Genomic DNA, 24,315 nt, shown 5'->3' with positions numbered 1-24,315 from the left:
ATCTATTAATCTATTACTAATCGTTTAACATAATAATTATTTAATAAACGATAAATAAAATAACTGCGCTGAAAAAAAAAAAAAAAAAAATTAAAAATTAAAATTAACATTATCAATTAGAAAATAAAAAAACAAAATATCTTTAAATAAAGTGATTTGCTAAAGCTCTAGATTTTTTCGTGAAGAAGCTTGCTACATTAATTAAATCATAGTTCAGATAATTAACGTAAAATAAATGAAATAATAAAGAGTAATTAAATTATATAAATTTAATTAAATAAATAAATAAAGAAGAAAAATTCTACGACAACACCAAGCAAGTGTCACCTACACTTGGAAGAGGTGGATTGTTGCACACGTGTCAGTGAGATGTTTGGATTGAGATTCAGAAAAGTTGGTCTCGCTGAAAGGAGACAAACGTTTCAGTTATAAACATTAAAAGAAAGCTTTTTGTTAGTAAGTTGTTTGTATTTTATTATAATTATTTTTAAAATAAATGTCAGATTTAAAAAAATTTTTTTTATAGGTTAGGAAGATGAGTTTTTATTTTTGCAGACTGTTGCGCGCGCATCTTACTAGTAATGTATAGTATAGTTTAAAATTTCAAACGTTGCGCGCGCAACAGCTGTTCAGATAACCTAAAAATTTATAACACTGAAGTTGACAATATTAAAAATTTTTTTGGAATTTTATAGCAATTAAATTAATAAAAAATAATTTAATTAAAAAGTTTCACATGTGAAAATTAATAAAAATTACAAGTGAAAATTTTAGAAGCATTTTTTTATTGTAATTAATTTGTTAAAAAAAATTTTTAAATTGACACAGCTGACCGCTAACTTCAGTATTATGTCAAGTTGAAGAAGAAATTGTTATCTAGTGAATAAAATCTGACATTTACTTTATTTGTTATAATTAAATGTTAGTTTAAAGTCAAAACTAAATATTTAATAAATAATTTTGTAGGTTATATAATGTCAACACAGATCTCTATCACAATTTTCCATGCGATGCATTTGTTCTTTTTTAAACTTCATGCACATCCAAGCAAATTTATCAACCTAAATAAAATAAAACGTCAATGTTTTAAATATTTGACTTTAAACTAAAAACTTATCGTTTAAAGTTAATTATTAACTATTAATTAATATTTATTCTACCAACCGAATTGCTGTTGAACCTCATTCAGTTGAAATAATTTGAGTTTAGTTTTTATAGAGTTTATTAACAAAGTGAATAAAAATTGACATTGACGTGAAGTAATAAATTGCGGCAATTTCATTTTTTTTAAATACAATAAGCTAATTGATTATTTGTGGCTAGAATTTTGTGAATAGATTCATTAAGCAATTCTAAAATAATAATTTTTTTTTCAAGCGAATTTTTGTTAGTTTTAAAATAACAATCAAAAGCGTGCATGCAAGTCGTGAATAGCTGAATAATTGTTAGCAATTATTTTTAAATATTAATGTTTAGAATTATTAAAAATATTTTAATTATTTTTTACATACTTAAAAATATTTAAATACAAATTTTTCTAAACATCAATATTTATTAGCAAGGCATTAACAATAATAAAAAATGCTTTATAGACATAACAACAGACTCAACCACTCACGATACAATTTATTTATTTTCAAACTAATAAATTAATTTAAATTGAAAGTTATATATCATTTAATAAATTATTATTATCATTATAATTAATATTAATAATCGCCGTCGTATTAACGTCATCAATTAAATATCAAATCAAGACTCCATTTTTTACCTGAGTTGAGAATGGAGCCTTGGGTGGGCCAAAATAGTAGTAGAAGTAGACGTAGGTTTAACAGAAGAACAGATAAGTCATACAATAAAATTAATCAAATATTTATAGTCTATTAATTATTAATTATTATCAGCTATTATGTTTTATAATTTAGTGTTATAGTTTGTTAATATAATAGTTTAAGTTAATTTATTCAAGTTTGTCTTGTCTGATAATAAAAGTGGTAGAGTTTTATTGTCCGGCTGCCAAAAATACTAGGCCAATTCGCCAAAATGACATTAGCCATGCTTTAATTTAATATTTATATCTTTAAATATTTATTTATATATTAAAAATATTTTTTTTTTGTCAAAAAATTTATCAGGATAAATAAAAATTATAAAATTGTGAGTTGAGTGATACTAAGCTTCAGTATGCTTGCATTAGTGCAAGATACTTTTATTAAAAAAAATCACAAACAAAAAAAATGTGGAAAAGGTGTCATTAATTTTAACTATTTAATTTATATTCGTATCTATATTTATATACTCATTTTTATGTGGAATATAAATTACAAATAAGTAACTTTATAAATTAATCATAGTCATTAAAGTTTTATAATTACAAAAGTTACTGATTATGTCACGTTACAAATATCATAAGATTAATTATATATTTTTTTTAATTTAATTTAATGTGAAAAAAACAAATTAATTAAATGGACGGGCTTTTATTTGAACTGGAATAATTTGACAGAGTACACACGTTTATGATATTTGTAACGCGATGGTTTAATCTAGGTGGGTACATATCATCTCATGTACTTCTGTAAGTTATTTTCACATGAGAAATGCAAGTGCGAGGTGAATGAAATGATAAATTTTATAAAATAAAATAAGGTTTAAATAAACACGGCTTGTTCAAGATACTAAATATATAATTAAAATACTATTTATATATATATATATATATATATATATATATATATATATATATATATATATTAAATAAAAATTATAATCAAACAAAAAAAATTGATATTTAATTTATAATTGTAATCATTGTAATTAGTAAGTTATCATAACAGGGTTAAAATTTGAAACACAGCATAAGCAAACATTTCAAAAACAAGCCGTTTAATTTATAAATTCAATAAATTATTTCAATATTATAATATTATAAAAAAAGCATAATCATATAGATGAATTAATGAAATACTCCTAGTTTCATTTTTTATTCTCAAATGCATTATTAAATATTCAACTCTTGAAGAAATTAATCTAACTTTTTTTTTTTGCCAAAGTGATGACCTTAACAACGAAAAGCGCCAACAATGAAAATGTCACATCAACTTTTTAATAAAAAATAATTTTTTCGAGGGTTGATTATTTAAATAAATATTAATATAAAACAGTGTAGATTAAAAAATGGTATAATTATTTATAAAAAATAGTGTATGATTCTACGAGTGTAAAAAAGTGTCAAACGTTCGCAATAAGCTACCGAGCATGTTCATTTTTGTTTTATTTTAAAAATCAATGCTACCTCAAATTGGCAGCACAGCGTATTCTATCAATTAATATTAATTAATTAATTAATTAATTAAAAAAAAAAAAAAAAAAGACCGTTTAATGAGAATGAATGATAAGATAAACACAATTTAATTTTATAATAAACGCAGCGCTGCCACGTGTTAACCAGTATATAATAATGCAGTGTATGCAGCAATTATAATCAAAGTGTTCAGTTGTTAAATTACCTTTTCGCTGCAGTACTTGTGTCACTACCGTTGATTTTTTTTTATAACAAAAGTTGTTAGAGAAAAATATAATATAATATCAAAAAATTTATTTATACCCAGTATTAATATTGTTTAAAAAAAAATTCACGCGAATTTTGAAAATTTTTATTTTATATATGAAATTTTACCTAGAGTAATTTATATGTAATTTAATATTATAAATATATTTATATTTATTATTAGGGGAAGAAATAAATAAATAAAATTTCTTACCGATTCCAAACGGCTTTAACGGTGAGGTATTGAAAGGACTGTCATCATTTCTCGCGTGTCCGACGGACGCTCGTCTTGGATGAGGTAGGCCATTAAGTTCGGAATTGAGATCTGTTACACTTTCGGAGCGTGTAACGCTCAGCGCTTCCATCGAGGTATCGAATCTCATGATCTGATTTTAAAATTAAAAATTATTGTTAGTGATGGTTAATCGGCTGGAAACGTTTGCAACGTTTAATGAAAGTTGTAAGAAGAAAAACAGACAGACAGACCGACATGCCGAAGATAGGAGTGCAGTGATAAGAACAATTGATTAAATAAAGTTTAAAAATCAACGAAATAGAGCGCTAATTCAAATAAAATTAAGTATTTAATTAAATTAAATTGTACATTAAAAAAAATTTAATTGATTCAAAAAAAAAAAAAAATTTTTTTTTAAATAATTTTATTGTCTTAAATTGAGAGAAAAATTTTTTAATGAAATAAAATTGATTCAAATTTTTAAAGTAAAAATTTTTAAAGTAAAAATTTGGTAATTATTTACAAGTGGGGTCTATTTGTAAATAATTACCAAAAATTTTTCTATTTTTTTTTAAATTAATTTGTTGGCTTAAGAATTTCACTGAGAAAATTTTTTGAATCAAGTTAATTTTTTTTTTCAATGGATAAAAGGTGAAATTATAAATAGTAGAAAACAGAAAGAGAAGATAATTAGTAAGAAAAAAAATTATTATATAAAAATATAAGTATGTGCATTAATAATCCATTGGACGATGCAAACTAAGTGAAAAAAAAAAATGCATTCCAAATTATAAGTAAGTGTTAATAAGCATTACAGTGCGAGCAAGACGTTGAAGAGGCAGAAGTACCTGCGAGAAGTTTGGTACGCTGGCTGTCTTGCGCATCAATGGTTGTCCCTGTGCTTGGAGTAATTCTTTCACTGCGACGTTTTGTCTCAATCGATCTAGCGTCAAGATACTTTCGACTGCCGAAACACCTCTTGTATATTTTTCTGAAAGTTTCATTGTATTTAGATTAATTGTACTCATTTATTTACTTAGAATTTAAAAGCTGGATGATTTTAATTTTTAACAGTGTAATTTATTTTAACGCTTAAGATTTTGATTTATTGAGCAGAAAATATTGATATTGCATAATAAATGTAACTGGAGCGTTATTGAAGCGAATATATTAAAAATATCTGTGGTATTTTTAAGTATTATGATAATCACTTTATAAAAGTTGTAAAGGTGTTTGAAAACAGATTTATTGGTTATTTCATATCAATATTCAAATTTTTGACTCGCTTTTATTTGTTTAAACCGTTTGAATGTATGTATTTATTTAAAGGAATTTTTAAATGTCATTTTTATTGAATATTTTTTTTTTTTTTTCGTTATTAAGTTACTTAAATAGAATCGAACGCCTTTAGTTTTAAATTATTATTAAAAATTTTTAATTAAATTATAGTTTAAAAAATTAAATATCAAACTAAACTAAAAAGTAGAAAATATTTTTTAATAAAATTAATTAAAAATAAAGATAAATAAAAAAAAATTTTTTTAATTTAAAAAAAAAACACTCCAAGCTGTTTTTTTAAATAAAATAAATTTTTTGTTAATTCAAAATTATTTTTTTTTACTTTTTAATTTAATCTATTCTACGTTTAGCTGTTAATTAAATTCAACATAGATAAGATAATACACAAGTACAAAAAAATATTATTAATGTTATTTTACATTTAATAATACCAACATGACTTTCATTTTTTATTTCAAAGATGTGATATAAATTATAATGCTAATTTAAAACCATAAAAAAAATCATTCCGGTATTTGAATTATCTTTTTGCTCAATATTAAATAATTCCATTATTTATTACCAAGAGAAAAATAATAAAGATAAGATAAAATTACCTATGTAAGTTTCGCCATCACACAAGCCACTGTCTTCTCCACTGGCAGCGATCTGGGCCAAGCTTTCGCGATCCTCGAGCTCTTCACTAGCCTTTGGTATATTAGAAACGACTTCATAAGTGACTCCAGTCTGGGTGAGACCATCAGTACGAACAATTCTCTTGAACAATTTATCAGCAAGGCTCTGTTTTTTGTAGATATTGAGCGCAAGTCTTTTTCTCAGTACGAGATCCATCTGCGCGGGATGCGATAAGCGGACGGTTGTCTTGAGGATTAAAAACACCCGCTCGTTGGTATCAGTAGCGCGATTTAAATGCAGGTCGTCGTGTATACTAGAGTCCCAGGCAGCTATAGCACAGACGTCTTTCTCCAAGTGCCGAATTATCGGGAGGGTAAAAAATTTATTGCCATGCTCCTTAGAAATAATGGAATTCAATCCGGTAATGGATACTTCCTCTCCAGATTGGTGTGTCGACAAATCGTCGGCGTTGAGATCAAGAAATAGTACGGGAATGTGTGGCTCCATACCAGGCGGGGGATTCCAGTCGGCGGGTGCTCCGGGAATCCCAGAACCCGCGGCCGGGACTAACACGGCGTTCCTTTCTTCAGTCAGACTCACCCACTGATCAACTAAACTCTGCTCGCGCTCCACGTCTTGCTCCGTTTTGTTTTTCTTGTTTATCAGCTTCTGAATGTGCTGGTCTAGGTACTGCCGTCGCCTCATTAAAGCGTCGCTCCATTTTTCTCTCAAGACATTCAAATCTTCGTCCTGATAACTGTCTAGTGGGTTTTGGTAACGGTTGCGGACTGATACACTACCCACTGCGATGTCCAGCACTGATTGACAGATTATTGGCAAAGTGCCGGAATTTTGAACGGGTTTCACTCGCACCTATAAAGTTTTTAATAATTAGATATTATTTGATGGAAAATACTTGGTTGTAGATCAAATCTCGAAATTGATAATTTTTTTTTAATTTCTAACAAACATTTTTTTAATTTATTAAAAAAAAATAGTATGGTAGTTAACAAATTAATTTCTAATAATTTTCAATGAAAAACAAGATATTTATCCATTTTTTAACTTTCAAATTTAATCAAAAAAATCATTTTTCCACTCATATTAATAAATTTGTCGTAGCAAATAAAATAAAAAAAAAAAAAAAAAAAAATTTAATAAGATAAATTTTATATTTTTCATTTAAAAAAAAAAAAAAAAAAAAAAAAAAACAAGAGTTTTAAAACACAGATAAAAACAGGAATTAAAAAAAAAAATTTTTACCTGTATCCTACGCTGCTGTCCTTGTCTTAACTGATAAACTCCCCCAGTCATAGCGTCAGGTTTAATAACAACTTCAACCGGAGAATATTCTCCTTGTTCATTGAGCTCTTGAATTTCGACCCACAATTGAATCTTCCTCGTCAGTTCCGACCAGCGGTCAGCGAGGGATCTTGCTTTAGCCAGCTGCTGTTCAACTTCCCATCCGGGTTTACTACGCGAAAAACCAGCGCTTCTGTGCCCCCAGACTTCGATGCTGAGCGCGCCTTCAGAACAGTGTTCCATGAATTCTTCTGTGACAGGAACAGTCAAGTCTTTTGTGTGATTGAATTGAAAGGTCAGCGAGTCCCGTTGATTTGTGCTGTTGTTGTTCGCAGTGTTGATATTGCTGACCGGCAAGTCGCTGTTGACCACCGGCGGCACCACGATCGGCTCAGGGTGCCCCCAGAATGTGTACTGGCAGAAGACAAAGTGACTCAGCGAGAGCGGTAATCCACTGGCTTGCTTTATCGTAACGCGACAAGTTATCTGGCTGGTTCCCGTGTCGTCCTCGTGCTCAGAGGAGCCCGAATCCGAGCCAGAAGTTTCGGAAGCAGCCTCACATATTCTGTCCTGCGGAAATTGTCCACTCACGCGACTTATTTCAACCTGGAGCCGGCCAGCGACTTCTCCCTGTTGGCTGATTATCGGCGTGTGATAGTCCAGTCTCACGTCGTGGAACAGAACCTCCAGAAATATATTAGCCACTCCAATTAGATTGTGGTTCTCTTGTGACTCGTAAAACGGGTCCTGGGTTTTCCCGGGTACTTCGTCTTTAACTGCGGGTAATCGCGGCAAACTATTGTTGTTGTATTTCTTCTCTTCGTACATGTCCCGCATGTCGATTAGTTTGTTCTCCAGTTTCTCCATTGTCCATACTTGGCTACCCATATTTGCACGCTTTACCAGGATTGCCGGTTCACTGACAAATGCTCCTCGCTGAAAGAATACACTCTAAATATCCAGAGTGTGGTGAAAAAACGAAAAACGAATAAAAAACAACACAAACAAATAATAAAGACAAAACAATTTTTTAAAATAAAAATAAAATGAGATATTTAGTACCCAAAAATTGAATTCAAACTTTTGTAATAGGGTATATAAAGTTTTTAATGAAAAAAAATTATTTCTAGAATTTAAAACTTAAAAAAAAAATATTTGATTTAATTTTTACGGAATAAAATATTTTTTTTATTAAAAAAAAAAAAAATAATAATAATAATAATAAAAAAAAATTTTTTTTTAATTTTTACAAGTAATATCTTTTGATAAATTTATATCTATATTTATATTGCTCTTTTATGTTAAATTCAAACCTACTTAAAATATATTATTGTTACCATAAATGTATATTGCTGATCGGCATTTTTTTGCAATAAATAAATAAACTTAAAAAATTTTTTCTACGGGTACTAAATCCTCATAAAAATTCAAAACCAAAAACAAACAATTAAATAAATAAATAAACAGATTGATTACCTTTCGGTTAGGACTTAAATTATACGGAGGTATCTGTAAGGTAACACTGAACTTGGTTTGCTTATCCATTTCCTCAGCCAGGAAATTGGCTTCTTGAACTAATGAATTCGCTTTGAGTATATCTGTTTTCAATTGTCCAAGACTGCGCTTGAACATTTCATCTCGCTCTTGGGCCCACTTTTCAACTCTCATTTGGGTTGTTGGTGTACAGGCTGGCAATTTACCACTGTGACTTCCGCGCAGTGGGTCATAAGGTACATAAGGAGAGTAGGGAGTAGACGGGGATAATATGTTGCGCAGCTGCTGAAATTGCCGTTCATACTCCAGACGCTGCTTCTCGAGAGCGACCTGAGCAAAAAAAACCACCAATATTAATATTAGTAAGATATATAGAACAAGATAACGTAAACATAAGATCAAAGATGATGATAGAGAAAAAATTGAGTGTAAATTCAAAGTTATAAAGCGCTTGAGTCACGGCTAAATAGAAAAAATTTCATTTGATTTGATTTCAGTCAACTTCACTAGACTTGAGTTGGCTTCGCTTTACTTGATATAAAGTTACCTGTTTATCTTCTTCATGCTGCCTCTCCAGGCGTGCAATAGCCTGCTGGATAGGGTCATTTGAGAGTTCATTTAACATCAGTTCCTCTTTCGCAAAGTTGTAGTCGATATTTTGAGCCGGGGTCTGGGGTTCACTGCTGATAGCTGCAGTAAATGACAACATTCAGAAAATTTATTCCCTATACCTTCAATTTTTATAGAACAGATAAATATTTTTAAAAAATATTTTACCGGTAGCGCTGCGGGGGCAATTTACTCGGAAGAAATGGTGATTACCCCACACTATTCTATCGCCGTGCAATAATGGAGTTTTTTCAACGACTTGACTGCCGTTAACAAAACACCTGGCTCCGTTTAGAGGTGTCATGTAGAGAGCCGAGTCCTCAATTGTTATTACACAGTGCTCTGGCAAAATACCCAGTCCGTGTAACTGAATATCCTGCTCGGTCGTCGCAGATCTACCGCCGACCAGAGTCCTTTCCTGAAATATAAATAAACCGATCGATCAGTTAAGATTTAAACCGAAACGGTGCTATTGTATTCCTGATTTAATTATTGATAGTCACTGATTTCAAAGATAGATTATGCTAAATAAGTAATCACAGATGCTACGAATCCGCTTTTAATCATTTACAGTTTTTACCTCGGACTCATGTTTGAATAATAGAATTAAGGGGATGTATGCATTTAAAAAGCTATTTTTTAATCATTTATTCTGAAGATTTTTTCATGGATTAATTTATAAAAATTTTTCAACAAATAAATTATAGCCAACAAAATTAATTAAAAAAAATTCCAGCTTTAGAAAGTAAAAAAAAAAATTATAAATGCAATTTTTTAAAAATAATTTTTTAGAGCTAGTTTATTATTAAAGAAAAATAAAAAAATTGTAGAATCTGCTAATTATTTTTTCCATATCATTTTTTTTTAAGTGCATATAAATTTTTAATTAAAAATGTTAAAAAAAAAAAAAGTAGTTTTGCAATAAATAAAAAATTTCAGTGAGAAAAAAAGTACTAACCTTTAAATAATAAACTAAAAGCTCATTGAGACTGGGATCATCGTTTAAATTAACTAAATAAAATTTATTCTTCTCGACTTGAATCCCCGAGGCCTGAACACTGATCCCCATCTTCTCGAGCGCGTGCTGTCGCTCGTGCTGCAATCGTTCAGTCTTGACTAATTTCTCCTCCCACGTGACGGACATTTCCTTCATGAGTCGCTCAGATTCGGATATTTTTTCAGTAATATCAGTGCGTCTCTGACCAACAGCCAGCCCTTGACCAGTCGCGTGTAACAACATCTCCTTGAGCGCCTCAACCTCCTGGCGAAGCTCTCGAATTATTCTTGCATTGGGGTCCTCATTAACAACCGCGTGATTAACTATTCTCTTTGCGCGATCGGCGTACCGCAGCGTTGATAATGTTTCCTCATAATTATCCGCCGCGGGTGAAATTGTGGCAACCATTACGGTTTTACTATTACCGCCCAAATTATCCTTCAGCAGCCATGTTAGAACCGAGTCACGGTACGGCACAAATTTATCACGATTTTTACCTCCGGAATTTTGATCTGCTAGCTTTGAGATGACTAGACCCAACGTCGTTAACGATTTGTTGATGTTGCTCCCTTCTTTCAGTCTATCACCTACGGCTCCAGTTTTAACGGCTCTCTCGCTTCCAGCTAAATCGACCAAACTCATACGTGACACTTTCTCACCGCTTACTCCACTCCGCATGTCGGTCAATGTTTGCGTGAGAATTACTGAAAACACAGCATGCGAACGTGAGCTCTCGGAATTCATATTTGTAGCAGCCACTGTCCGAGATTTATTTCCCTCTGTCATTAAGTTGTCGATATCCTGCAAATATATAGTTCAATAAATATCAAATTTATGATTTATGTATTTATAAATATTTTATCTAATATACTAGACACAACTTTATGTATTATTGGTAAAATGTTGAAAATTTTGTTTTTAAGACTTTATACAGAAAAAAAAAATTAATTTAAATCAAATAAATAATTTTGAAGAACTTCATCTTCTTTAATTTGAGTAGAAAAATTCTTAAACTAAGAAATTTTTTTGATTTGAATAAATTTTACTTGATTTAAAAATTTTTTATCTTGATTATTATTCAAGATAATTTTTTTTCAGTGTATAAACATTAACATGATGCAAAAATTTAGAGACATCTGATAATTTTTAGAATTTTTTTAATAAATTGTAAAAAAAAAAATTTACTTAAAAAATTGAATCTTTAGAAGCTCTAAAAAAATTATAAATGTAATTTTTAAAAATTTAGTTTTTAAACCTAGCTCATTTTTAAAAGAAAATAAAATAATTTTCAAGTGTCTGTTAATTTCAATGTCATAAATTAACTAAAAATGACGGAATATTTTGACGTGAAAATTAAAAAAAGCTCAAGGCTGTTTTTGTTAATATAAAATAAGTAAACAAACATCGGATGTTTACTTTTGTTTGAATGTACTTTACAGGCGGTAAAGTTTCGGTTTAAAAAAAAATTTCATTTAACAAAAATATACAAATTAAAATTAATTAAAAATGTCTTGAAATAAAACTTAAATGTTTAAAAAAAAAAAAAAAAAAAAAAACTCAGTAAAGCAAGTTAAAATCTACTATAAAATAGTGCACATAAATAAACGTAATAAAGATAAAATAAGATTTAACAGCGTCTATTATTCCACCCCCGATTAGTAAGAGTCCTTATAATTATACAACCTTTTTAAAATAATCTCTTTCTCTCCGAGACTCCTTGATTAAATTTAATGTCTACTAATAACAAGTCGCAAAATAGCTTCATTGTACTATAGCTAAATTATCAATCTCACCATCAAATTAAACTTATCAATCAGACGTCAATAAAATCTAGTTGCAATAACATTTTACCATTATTACATTTTATCGATTTATCTAAACAGACATAAATAATGCGGCAACCTGGTAGGAAGTGACAGCGAGTTGACTCAATCCATCAACGTAAGGTCCTAAAACATTGTGCTCCCTGACTTTGAGGGATTGCTTATTGGGCTTTGGATCCAGGAGATCGTGTACCTTTTCATTATAAATTTCCATATACGAGACCTCGACCTTGTAAGTTAATTCCGAGCTTTGTTGCTTCGCAATCATGTCAAAGAGGTTGTCACATAGTCGCGGGATTATACCTTTGTTGTCGCCACTGCCCATCATCGTGTAAGACTTCCCAGAACCTAAAATGAAATTATAAGTTATGACTTTACAATTTACATTCTTTATTTTCTTATCGACTATATTCAACAATTGTGATTTTTTTACATCCCAACAGATGGCGCCACTGTAGATTGAATTTGTAATTACGTCACTTCCGTCAAAAGAGCGGGAATTTTTAAAAAGTTACATTGGAAAATATTAAAAAAAAACATGTTTTACATAAAAAAATTTTGGTTTTTTAACTATTTAATTAACTATATGCATTACACAATGAAAAAAAATTTTTTTTTGAAAAAAATAAACAATTGTGTAATAAAAAATTAATTTGCTGAAACGTAAACAATTTTATTTGTTAGCTGAAGAAATAAAAATTTATCTTAGGTAACTTTTTTGTTGATAAAAATTTTTTTTGATGTGAAAAAAAATAATTTTTGACTGAAAATTTGTAAATTCTTTTTTTCTGAATCAAAAAAAAATTTTTATTTCTTCAGCTAATAAATAAAATTGTTTAAAACTTTCAGCAACTCAATTTATCATAAAAAAATGACTCATTTTTTTTCTGTTAATGTGTAAAAAAAAATGCGTGCTTAAATCATCCTTATTTAAATTAACCAAACTTTTATTTCCAACACCAAAGTTAATTTTATCAGAGCTTCTTGACTATTCTAATGCTTTCAAGAAGCTCTATAACTGTAATCTTATTTTTATAACAATGAAATATGACCTTTTAACGTCGATACATCATTAAACTAAAATATGAAAAGAAGATATTTATAAATATCTTCTTTTCACATTAATATTAGTCAACTCTACAATTATATACTTTTATTTATATTTCTTCATTTTATATATGATGTTTATATTTATATTTAAGTCTGTATAGGACAATTGCGACATTTAAAGTTTCAGTAATACAAAATAAGACAACAAAAGTATCGAGTATTTTCTTTTGTCTCATTGTTCCCCTTGTACTGTTTCCAGATTGTTCAATTGAGGAGAATATACAAAAAGCCGAATTGGGGCGAAGTTATATTACAATAATATAAAAAGTGAGCGGCAATACGGAGCACTACCGAACTTTTTAGATTTTCCGATGCACATAAAAAAAAAAAAAAAAAAAAAGCAAAGTGAGTGGAGTAGAGTAATGAATAACTTACCGGTTTGTCCATAAGCAAAAATGCAGGCATTGTAACCCTGGAATGCATTGTCCAAAATATCACGTCCAAGAGCATCGAATACGACGTTTTGGCTCGCGAAATTTTCCCCGCCGGGATCCAGCGAAAAGAAGCAATGGTCGAAAGCAAACGTCTTGGGCTTGTTTCTGAAAGAAAATAAAAAATCATTATATTGAAGTAGAAGAGGAAGCAAAGGGCAAATGTTAAATGGAGCATTAATATATAAAATAATGCATTAAAAAGAAGAACGAAAAGGTAATCGGTATTGACAGGAGCATTATCTCGATAGAACCAAGGCCATGGAAAGTAATTTAATTGGATAACTCAGACTACTTCTATCTGGAACAAGATTGAGATTGTTTCAAAGCGTAGTTACAAGTTTTCTTCTCTCTAACTTTAAGCTCGCAGTTCTAATAGCCCTTCAGAGTTTTACAGGTTCTATTTATTCTTGATTAAAGTATTCACAAATCAAATCATCATTTCAACGGCTAGTTTATAATTAACAAGTTATTCATTAATAAAATTAAAAGTAACAAATTAAAATTTTATTTTAACTTTTATTAAGAAGATACGAACTTTCTAGACATGATTTATTGAAGAAATCCAGACAGATGTTGACCCTAAGGCCATTACTGGAACTTTTGGTTAGTTTCAAGTTTAAAGTGCTTAAAATCTACCTATTTTTGGCGCTTTTTTAAAGATTTTTTTAAATCATGTAATTATTCTTCAATGAAGAAATAAACATTTTAAGATTCTTGTAGGATTTCCAAACTTTTTTCTACTAATCACAAATGGTCGTAAATTTTTAAACCACTAAATGCAATTGATGGAGCTATCGTGAGCAGAATTTAGCGGTTAAAAATAGATAACAATTTTAAGTGTTCTTGTTTCATGGAACTAGATCATCTGTAGACAAAGAGATGACTAGACTTGATACAATATAATATCCTTTCTCTGGACTATAACTGCCGGTTGAGTCTTTTAGCTCCTATCCGTTCTTTGTCTTTTTCGTTTATTTGGACTTTAATGTCTCTCGAATAGTCGCGGCTCGCTGACAATCAAAAACTCGTTTGCTGCAAATGGAGCAGTAACTGTCGAATAAAATCCAAGTTCACGTCGTCGGACACGTGTTCCATTTATTTTGATGGGATGCAGAAATTAAAGCACTGAAGTGATATTTTACTCTGAATTTTGAAGCGTTTCAGTGTTTTTCACTTTGTTGTTTCAATCATTATTTCCGGCAATAAAACAGCGATATCAGACCAATCGAAATGTCTTGTGTGTTATAAAACAGTGATGTTGATATTGATGCAGACTATTCACCAGTTTAATGTATTTGTGACGTCATTGTTAAAAGTAGAGCTCATCAGAACAATAAACGTTTCCAACTGCTATGCGTTTTTCATCAATTCCATTCTGAAAAGTATTCCACTGAAAAGGCACCCACACAACTTAGATACAACGAAAACTTTTCTAAGCTTTTATTCAGTCGGTTTCTGTTTAATGGAGAACAATTGCAAATGAAAGGGGAAGTAAAGCTTTTGAGTTTTCTTTCTCGGCAATGGTATCTACCTCTGGGTTTTTGTTGGTTTGTTCGTTTTGAATTTATTCAAATAGCTGACACCATTTAGCCTCGGCCTCCGAGTCTCTAGTAGTGCAGTCTGCACTTGCATAATCATTGAATGACACATGCTTACTCAAGTAAATTAATTCAATGTTGACGTCGTAAATCAGCGATGATAAAGAGCGCTATCAGTTATTAGTTATTTATATGGCCAAAGTGTGATTAATTTAAATATTCGAGCTACAAAGTTATTTTTTCCAAGTTGATAAAACTGAGTTGAATTAGCCGTTCATTTGATAGAAATTCAAATAAATTTTATAAGTGTTGAAACTGATGTTTTCCATGATATTTATGTTTATAAATAATATTTAAATTTATTTCTGTAGAATAATATTTATATGTTATTCTACAAGTGTAGCAGAAAATAAATAGAGGCAATTTTGGTTTAAAAAATCTCTTGATTTTTGTAAGGCGAGAATAAATTTTTTTTTCTACATAGATTCAAAATCTTACTGGTTTATTACGAGTTTGATGATTTGGTCGATTAAAATTTTTAGTTTTTATGCAAATAAAATGTATTTTTTCTTTAAAATAGTGAAATTAGGAAAAATTAGATTTTTATTAAATCTAAATTTTGAAATTTTTATTTCCGTAGAAATTTTACATAATTTTGATGGCTTACGATTTAATCAATACAAATTTTAACTTATTATCAAACATCAAAATTGTATAACTATTATTATTTTTCCTTCAAAATAAGTAAAAATAAGAAAAACTTAAAATTTACTAAATAGAAATTCTGGAATTTTTTTTTCATAGAGATTTAATAATTGTGAAAGCATATGACGACGTTAATAGCCTGGTCAAAATTGCAATTTTTTATCAAATATTAAAGCTCTAAAATTATTATTTTTCAAAAAAAAAAATAAATCTGAAAAACTTATTCATTGATTTAATATAAATTCTAGAATGTTTTTTTTTTTACAACTCCGACATTGTAAACAAAAATTCCCACTTTTTTTATAAAAAATAAAAGCTCCAATATTATTTTTTTTTAAATCAGTAAAACTGAATAAAACTCCATATTAATTTGATATAAATTGATATTGAGTTGAAAAAGTTTTTTCGATAGACAATTATTCATCACTTATTATCCATTTGAAGCTAAAAAAGCCGGTAATTTCCCACGTTTAACTCATAGTCACTTAGCGGTGCTTTAAAATACACAAAAGAAAAAAGAAACAAAGCATGAAAGAATACCAATGAAAGCAAAATAAAAGCATTTCTTTTGTTTTATATCGCAACTCTATATTTTAAACTTGAGCATCAATTTGCTAATGGGATTCTTTGAGAAAAGAATCCGAAGAAAGTTCTAGATTTTATTTAAAGTTATTCTATTTTCCTATTAGCAGAGAATTAAGAGTCTGGACTCATTGAATAAATTATCGAATTTTTTTACGTCTCATTATTGCGTCTCAGACTCGACGTGTCAGTCTCTATATATAAAAGCTACAAATTAATAATAACAAAGTAATATTGTGGTGACCAGTGGACGAATATAGCTGATGATAGTCAGGAAGGTCGAGCTTTCGTCACGCAAGCTTGTACACAACTTTGCGTGCTGGGTTTGTGACCAAGATTATTTGGTCGTCAGGGTTGCGATGCTAGGGCTGTTAATTGATCGTCAGAGGGTGGAATCAACCCTAAATGTCTCGCCTGGTTTAGACTTAATACCATTATACTCGTTGTCATTAAAATTATCATTATTATCATGGTTTTCATTATCCTGATAATTTCAACAATAGCAAGGTCGTTTTTTTTTTTTTTTTTTTTTTTAAAGATCATTAAAACTGTTTAACTACCAGATTAAACCAGTAACTAACCATTAAAAAATTTTAATGGATATTTTTCCCCAATATTATTGAACTTTTGAAAGGTTCTTTTCGTTGAAATAAAAAAATGGAAATTTATAAACTTATAATGAATTAGTTAACATTTTAGATTTTTAAATTAACTAAAGATTGTGTTCGATAAGTATTGGGACAATTATAAGTTTAAAAAAAGTTAAAGAGCAGTAGAAATTTAAGTAGATTGGAAAGATTGGAAATTAGAGCTTATTCTGCAAGCTCACCTTTAAAAAATTAATATTTTGTGTATAGATGACCATATTAGGCTTGAAATATACTTATCAAATATTATCAGGACATATCTTAACATCATCTTCTTAATTTGAGTAAAAAAATTTTTTCACTAAGAAAACTTTCTTGGTTTAAATAAATTTTTTTTGATTCAAGAATTTTTTGTCTTTTTTTAAGACAATGAGACTCTTCAAAATTATTTTTTTGATTTAAGAATTTTTCTCTTGACTCAAGTTAATTTTTTTTCAGTATGGTTAAATCAGAATGGCATTTTACGGGTAGTTAGATACCTATGAATTTTTTTTTTTTTTTTTTTTTGTAGACAAATCATGTGATTTTGTCTATCATTTTATTCAGCAACCAAAGAATCCATTCTCCTTTACGATATAAAGACCAACAATTAAAATCCCACATTAAAACAGTATAATAAACCAACAACCGCGGTACTTTAATTACCCTGGGCAATTGTTTGCTAATTAGCGTAGCTGTACTTCTTAATATACTCTTTAAAACTTTTTTTCTCTGTAAATATATATATATATATATATATATATATATATATATATATATATTTCTTAAGCTTTTTATTTCTTCGCCTTATTACTTTCTTCTATCCTCAAGTTCGGCTTCATTTTTTTATCCTCAAAGCACAGTCAAAGTCACTTGTCCATTAGCACTTAAAAGTTCAGCCCTTAAGTTTGTCATTAACTCTTGTGTATAAAATGAAATTAGAAATAGGTTTCGTGAAGTAAAGGAACTACCAAGATAGAGTTATTACCTTAACACATTTTATCAACAAAAGGAGTCAGAAGTTTGTGTACTTTGTCGATGTTGTGTATACATCCACTGAGTTACAAATCCATTATTACTGTTATCATTATCTCCACTTGTTTATTCCCTATTGTAATCATTGCACATAATTACCCGGCACTTTTGTCACTTGTTTTTACATGTCGCGTGATATTGTCTTCTGCCGAGTACAATGTACAATATGCAAGTGCTGAAACTTCACCGAAGAGCTTTTGTTTTCAATAAATCATCTTTTAAAAACCTGTTTACGCTTAAACGCCTTTTAAAACAGGTTATCGCTAAACCTTTCACTTTATTACGCACTATTATTTAATCGGATTAGTGCTCAGAAGACTATTTTTCATTACAACATCCAAGCTCACCTGTTATTGCATCTTACTTTCGATATTCTAAATGAAGTTATCGAGAAAATTATCATGTCAAAGATACAATAATAAAATAATAAATTAAATTTTAAAATAATTCAAATTGGAAAAAAATTCATAAATAAAAAAAAATGTAAATACCATTAATTATAAATCATGAATAAAATTGTCACAATAGAAAATATTAAACTCGTTAAAACTTTTTTTTTTTTTTTCTCCCCAGAAAAACTTTCAAGTTTATCAATTATTTTAATTAAGCCATCAAATGTAGGTCAATATAATCATATTTTAAATCTTTAATTCCGACTTTTTTACTAATTAATAATTATTGTTAGTTTTTGAAAAAAATTTTTTTTTTTATGTACAATTTGAAGGTCTTTTGTAGAGTTCCCTTTAAAAAATTACTTTTTTTTTCCAGTGTATAGAAATTTTTCATCAACAAAATCGATTTAATTCCACAATTGTACCGTTTTTATTTTTTACTTTGAATATGTTATTCACTTCAATATTATTGTGGAATATTAATACCTTTCTTTCAAAATGAAAGAACTAATTCACACATTTGGCAAATATAACTTGGAAAAAAAAAAAAAAAAAAATGAAAGAGTATTATTTCCATATTTAAATGAGGATTCATTGAAGTGGAATTCAAAAACATGAAGCTTATTTCAAGTGAAATATCGAAATAAAACCACCGCTTTTTTACAGCAAAAAAAAAAAACAGATAGATGAAAATAAAAACGATTCAATCGCAGACGCGGATAAAATAAACATAAAGAAATTTATTTAACATCCGTTATCAAAGAGTAATTGAATGTTATTTATCACGAATCATGACACCCCCGGCAGCATTTAGCCATCCATTATTCTCACAGTACCAAATCCCAAATGATAAGGACTGACTGCAGAATCAGCAGCAGCAATCAGTACTCGACACGAGTACCCTCGATTCGGGAACGAGTGATCATTCAAAGGATCCGATTACTAATTAACGATTATATTTAATAAACTGGGAATTGGGTTCTAATTACCGGTAACCTCCACTGTTTTAAATTCAATTAACCCGTTGAATTACATATATTTGTTTCCATTTTCCAATTAACCCCGGAAAAAATAGAAACTTTCCCCTGAGCATCTATCGATTTTTTGTTAAGCTCTCTTCTATTTTTGTTTTATAATTCCGGGTTGTTGATGAGTACATCGGTGATGCCCATGAGACACTCGGTGCAACCAAACTTCCACTCGTACTCTGATAAACGCGGAAACTAAATCGTGCCAAGCATTAAATGGTAATGAGAGTTATCGCTTCCTCTTACACACATTCACAACTTTTTTGTTATTGTATTAAATATTCGAGATTCTAGACTTTTTTTATTGGTTAAAAACTTTTTATTTCTTTCTTCTTAATAATCAAATAGTGGAGAAAAGTTTCTAGTTTTTTGGAAAAAATTCAAATGATAAAAATTGGACACTGAAAAAAATTCCTCGATAGAAAAATTTCTTCTCTTGAAATGAATTTTTTTTTCCAAATTTAAGAATTTAAAATATGTTATTTACATTATTCTCCAAAATTAATAATTATTTAATTTTTGTTCTTTAATTATTTTTTAATCTCAGAATTATTTTAAACTTTAATATTTTTTTAAGCATTTATGAGAAAAAATTTTAATAAAAGCTTAATAATTGATTTTATCTTTTATACTTTCTAAGAATCTTATTTAAAAATCCCGCTTTTTTAACATAAAATGCGCCATTTTCAAGTATAGTTCTTTTAAAAGTATACCACTGGCACCATCTTTCGAAATTTTTGAAAATTAAGCTAAAAACAAAGAAAATTACCAGGAAAACTTTTTTTTTATATTCAAATTCTATTTTCTTGAATAGATTCCTAATTTTTTTTAATTAATTCAAATTAAATGTCTCTAAATAAGAATGATATTTTAAAGAAAATATATATTCTTAATTAAAAATTCTATTCAAGTGTAAGTTCAAACAAAATTAAATTTTTTTCATCTCCAAGCTTTTATAATCAGCAATTCGTGCTAAATTCTGCAAAGAAATGGATCAAATAGGTTATTATATCCATAAACTTGAAAAGGTATATTCATGCAAAAATGAATTTTAAATTCCAAAGTATTAGTTAGGGAAAAGAGCTTTTTTATATATATGCAAACTACCTGTTTTATTGACTTTCACCTCTGCCCATATATTTCACTCCAACGTCCTACTTTCGACGCAAGGGTTCAAAAGTGCGCTTGCGTGACATAATACAGAAGGAATAAAAAATCTAATTCAAATTTTAAGAATCAGTGATGCTACTTAAATAAACCGAATAGACCAGATAATAAATAATATCAAATTTTCTCTCCAGATATTGTTATCCTTTCTTCCCATTAGTATATAGCCTGTTATTAATTTCCGGAGAATGTAATTAACATTGCAGCATAATGTGTTTCATAAGACGGCAAAAAGCTCTGATGGATGTAAGTGGAAGTCGGTTGGCAAGTTACCTAAATTAAATTCACCGGTACAGCGGCAAAACCGTTTGATTAAAATTAATAGACGGTCAGTAAATATCCTAAGGGTTTTCAGTCCAGGAGAAACTCCTACCGAAATTTTACCCCGGACAGAATGAGAATGAGAGCTATTAAAGCTCTACCAGTGCTTTTGATTATATTGCTGAGAATTCGTCGAGATTATTACAGCAAAGAGAATTGCGGGAGTTTATACAAAGCTTCCACATGGATTTTCTCGTTATCTTCATGACAATTAATCCTCAGGGTCGCTGTGATGTCCTACTGAAAGCTTCTCGCATCATAAATGTCAATAATTCATATTCCAGAATTTTATTTTTCATTATTAAATTCCTAGAATATGGTTTTGTATTTTTTCCATCGAAATATACGAGAAAAAACTTTAAAATTAACAACAATCGTAATGCGCTCGTAATACCACTAGGGCGTACAAAATAGAAAAGGCAGAGTGCCAAAAAGAGGGCTAAAACTTTTTTTTTTTTTTTTTTTTTTCGCAGACGTATCTTTATAGTTAATGCTGACATAGACGAAAAGTTTTACGGAAAGTTCAACTCTTACTTTATATTACAGCATAGAGAAATCGATATTGCTGTTTACGTGAGATTCAAGATTGTTCGCGGCTTTATGATTTATTGTCGAGCTCTTGAGGGTGCTCTTGATGATCATAAGCGACTTTTAACAGGCTTAAATTTTTTTATTATTCATTGAAATAAGCCGTCGAGATTAGATTTTGATAAAAAAAAATTATTAGCTCTAATAAAATATTATTTTCAAAATTAATTTAAAAAATTCAGTAATTTAATCAAAGAAAAAATTTTTAGGATGAAGAGAAAAATGTTTTTGATTATTTTTAGTGGTCTTGAGTTTTCAAGAATTCTAAAAGATGGTGCCACTGGTATACTTTTAATAGAAGTATACTTGAAAATGGCGTTTTGAATGTTAAAAAAGCGGGTTCTTGAGCAAGAACATTAGAAAGTATAGAAGAAGAGTTCAATTATAGAATTTCAAGATTTTTTTTTTTTGATAAGTGGTCACAAAATGGTTAAAATTAAAAATAATATTAAGATTAAAATACAAATTAACATTGATTTAATTTTTTTTGGTACATTGACATTAATAATAATTAATTTTTTCAGAAAAATGACCTCATGGTTGGATTCTATGCAATACAATATTCTATGCTCAAAAATATTCCTCTATAATATTTGAGTTTATGAAAATTTTTCCGTATTTTCCATAAAATTTTCAATTGTTTACTCTCAAAGTATTCCAAAGTACCAGATTAATGTTTATTTTGGCTTTGAAACTTTGTTAAACAACTGGAACATCTGTATAGAACAGAATAGATGAAACTTAGATTCTAGTGTAGAAGTAGTTTATATTGCGATATACTAGAAACAATTGGAGTAGAGTTTCATTGATAAAGAAGTTGATGGCGGTGAATTGCTCCACGAAATTCGATACTAAACGGACAATTTGGCACAGACAGTTCCATACTTTAGCTCTGTTGGTATGTGAGAGTATCTGTACATATGCCCGTGCAAAATCAATGCACAAGTGATAAACATTAATCTAGAGTAGTTATTCTCTGCTCGTACATTGGCATTATATCGGGCCAGTGGATCCTGATCGGTGACTGGTTATGAAGATTAATTATAATCACACGTTTCATTGGAATTGCCTTATAATTTATAATAAAATTCGTTAATTAACGATCGCTATCCTCATTCAACTTGTGTTTGATAGAATATCCATTAATAACCTCAATAACGCCATTCATCATTGAATGTCACGAAGTATGCGAGAGATTAAATTTTCGGTTTTGCATTATTTTGCGCTTTGATATTATCACTCGAATTGATATTAACCGCAGTGAAAAAGTTAACTTCATTTGTGCGATATTTGTGGTGATTTATTAATATCCAACGTTATTAAATGTCATAATAGATTTAACGAGCGTGCGCAAGCGCGCGTATGAATATTCGTATAGAATTATATATATTTTCATACTTATGGTATATATTTGGCCAATCACATTACGAATAAATTGGCTTCACATTTATTTCATCTCAGTTTTATATTGGGATTTCTTTTGAAAAGAAATAATCTCTTTATACAGAAAAAAAATTAACTTGACTCAGGTGAAAGATTTTTTAAGCCAAGAAAATTATAGTGAAAAGTTCCATTGTCTTGGAGCAATGTGAAAAATTCTTGGATTAAGTGAAATTTATCAAATAAAGGAAAATTTTAGATCAAGAATTTTTTTTAATTAATTGTATCGATTTAGTTTTCAAAAAATCCGGTAGATGGAGCCAGTGATATAGTTCTACTTGAAAATGGCGTTTTGTATATTAAAAGAGTGGGATTTTTGAGTAAGATCATTATTAAGTATTAAAAAGAGCTAAATGATCGATTGTTAAGATTTCTTTTTCTCTAATCACGTAAAATACTATCAAAATTGAGAATAATAGAGTCTTTAATAAAAAATACTGGTCTTAAAATTTTCATACATTGTTATGGATCATTGTAATGTTACAATGAAGTATGTCAAGATTTTAGCATAATGCTTGCAATGTACATGCATGTTTATTCAAGCTCGACATTTAACAACATCCAGCCCGTTAGTTTACTCGTGTTGTCTCAAGGACATCTAAAACAGTATTACATAAAGAGAAAATTTTCTATAAGCTTGCAGAGACAGAGAAGGATAAGTAGAAGTTGGGAACATATTTGAGGCACTTTTCGATGAGTGGTGTTGACATTTAACGACGTCATTCATCAACCACCATTTTCATTATAAATTTACGACGGTTCATCAAAATTTAACGAGATAATCTGCTGCATTTATTTCAAGTATTTTATCAAATATTTACTGTAAGGGTTCATGTAAATTAAATATTTAGAAATATATTCAAACTTTCATCGCCCCTCAAATAAATATTACTTCTGGTACTATTAATAAGTAATAAGAATTATTATGTAAATGTCGCTTAAATATTTAACGAAAAAATGTATTTTCAGCGCGGAATATATTAGCCATAAAGGTCAGAAGCGGAAAAAACGAGAAGAATAAATGACGTGACTTTTATAAAACTTTGAAAAACAAGGACGAAGGGTGAAGCGCTGGAACAATTAAAACTAACCTAATTAGCATAATGCTCCGTTTGATATAAAGTTGAAGTGTGTAAAGAACAAGAAGAAAAAAAAAATAGACAACAAATTGCGGTGTCTGCTGGGTGGATAATGATAAAGAGTGAGCTTTTGATCTTATATTATACGTTAATCCCACACCAGTTCAGAAACAAGACCCAGTGATCCAATACTCGACGGTATCCGTTACCCGAGCTACCGTAATACATGAAAATGCGCCTTCAACTTTGGAAATTTGGAATTACTATGCAGTTTCCTTCACTTCATTCGTCTTTTGAGTTTTAACCACAGATTTCAATCTTAACTGGGTTTAGTTATGGGAGATAA

General features: G+C 29.1%; 1 protein-coding gene across 6 annotated transcripts in view; it reads right to left on the bottom strand.

Moving 5' to 3' along the window:
- LOC141536693 (kinesin-like protein KIF13A) overlaps window positions 1-24,315 on the bottom strand; it is a 48,274-nt gene that overhangs the window by 4,588 nt on the left and 19,371 nt on the right. For 2 of the 6 annotated variants that reach the window (XM_074257391.1, XM_074257392.1), the window contains 12 exons: window positions 13,410-13,573; window positions 12,004-12,272; window positions 10,063-10,902; window positions 9,273-9,522; window positions 9,043-9,185; window positions 8,478-8,825; window positions 6,963-7,952; window positions 5,681-6,572; window positions 4,634-4,776; window positions 3,765-3,936; window positions 3,510-3,533; window positions 332-403 (listed from right to left, as the gene is read on the bottom strand). In XM_074257391.1, the coding sequence (XP_074113492.1) occupies window positions 332-403; window positions 3,510-3,533; window positions 3,765-3,936; window positions 4,634-4,776; window positions 5,681-6,572; window positions 6,963-7,952; window positions 8,478-8,825; window positions 9,043-9,185; window positions 9,273-9,522; window positions 10,063-10,902; window positions 12,004-12,272; window positions 13,410-13,573 (4,307 nt within the window). Of the gene's footprint in view, window positions 1-331; window positions 404-1,771; window positions 1,790-3,509; window positions 3,534-3,764; window positions 3,937-4,633; window positions 4,777-5,680; window positions 6,573-6,962; window positions 7,953-8,477; window positions 8,826-9,042; window positions 9,186-9,272; window positions 9,523-10,062; window positions 10,903-12,003; window positions 12,273-13,409; window positions 13,574-24,315 lie in introns of all 6 variants that reach the window. The other 4 variants (XM_074257393.1, XM_074257394.1, XM_074257395.1 and 1 more) reach the window with 4 other exon arrangements.

The sequence above is a fragment of the Cotesia typhae genome, unplaced genomic scaffold, assembly GCF_013202065.1.
Source record: "Cotesia typhae breed Kobodo isofemale line unplaced genomic scaffold, CoteBio_Ctyphae scaffold_152, whole genome shotgun sequence".
In the NCBI taxonomy this organism is placed as follows: domain Eukaryota; kingdom Metazoa; phylum Arthropoda; class Insecta; order Hymenoptera; family Braconidae; genus Cotesia; species Cotesia typhae.
The sequence above is the reverse complement of the archived record's forward strand: the minus strand, read 5'-3'. Positions and strand labels throughout refer to the sequence as shown.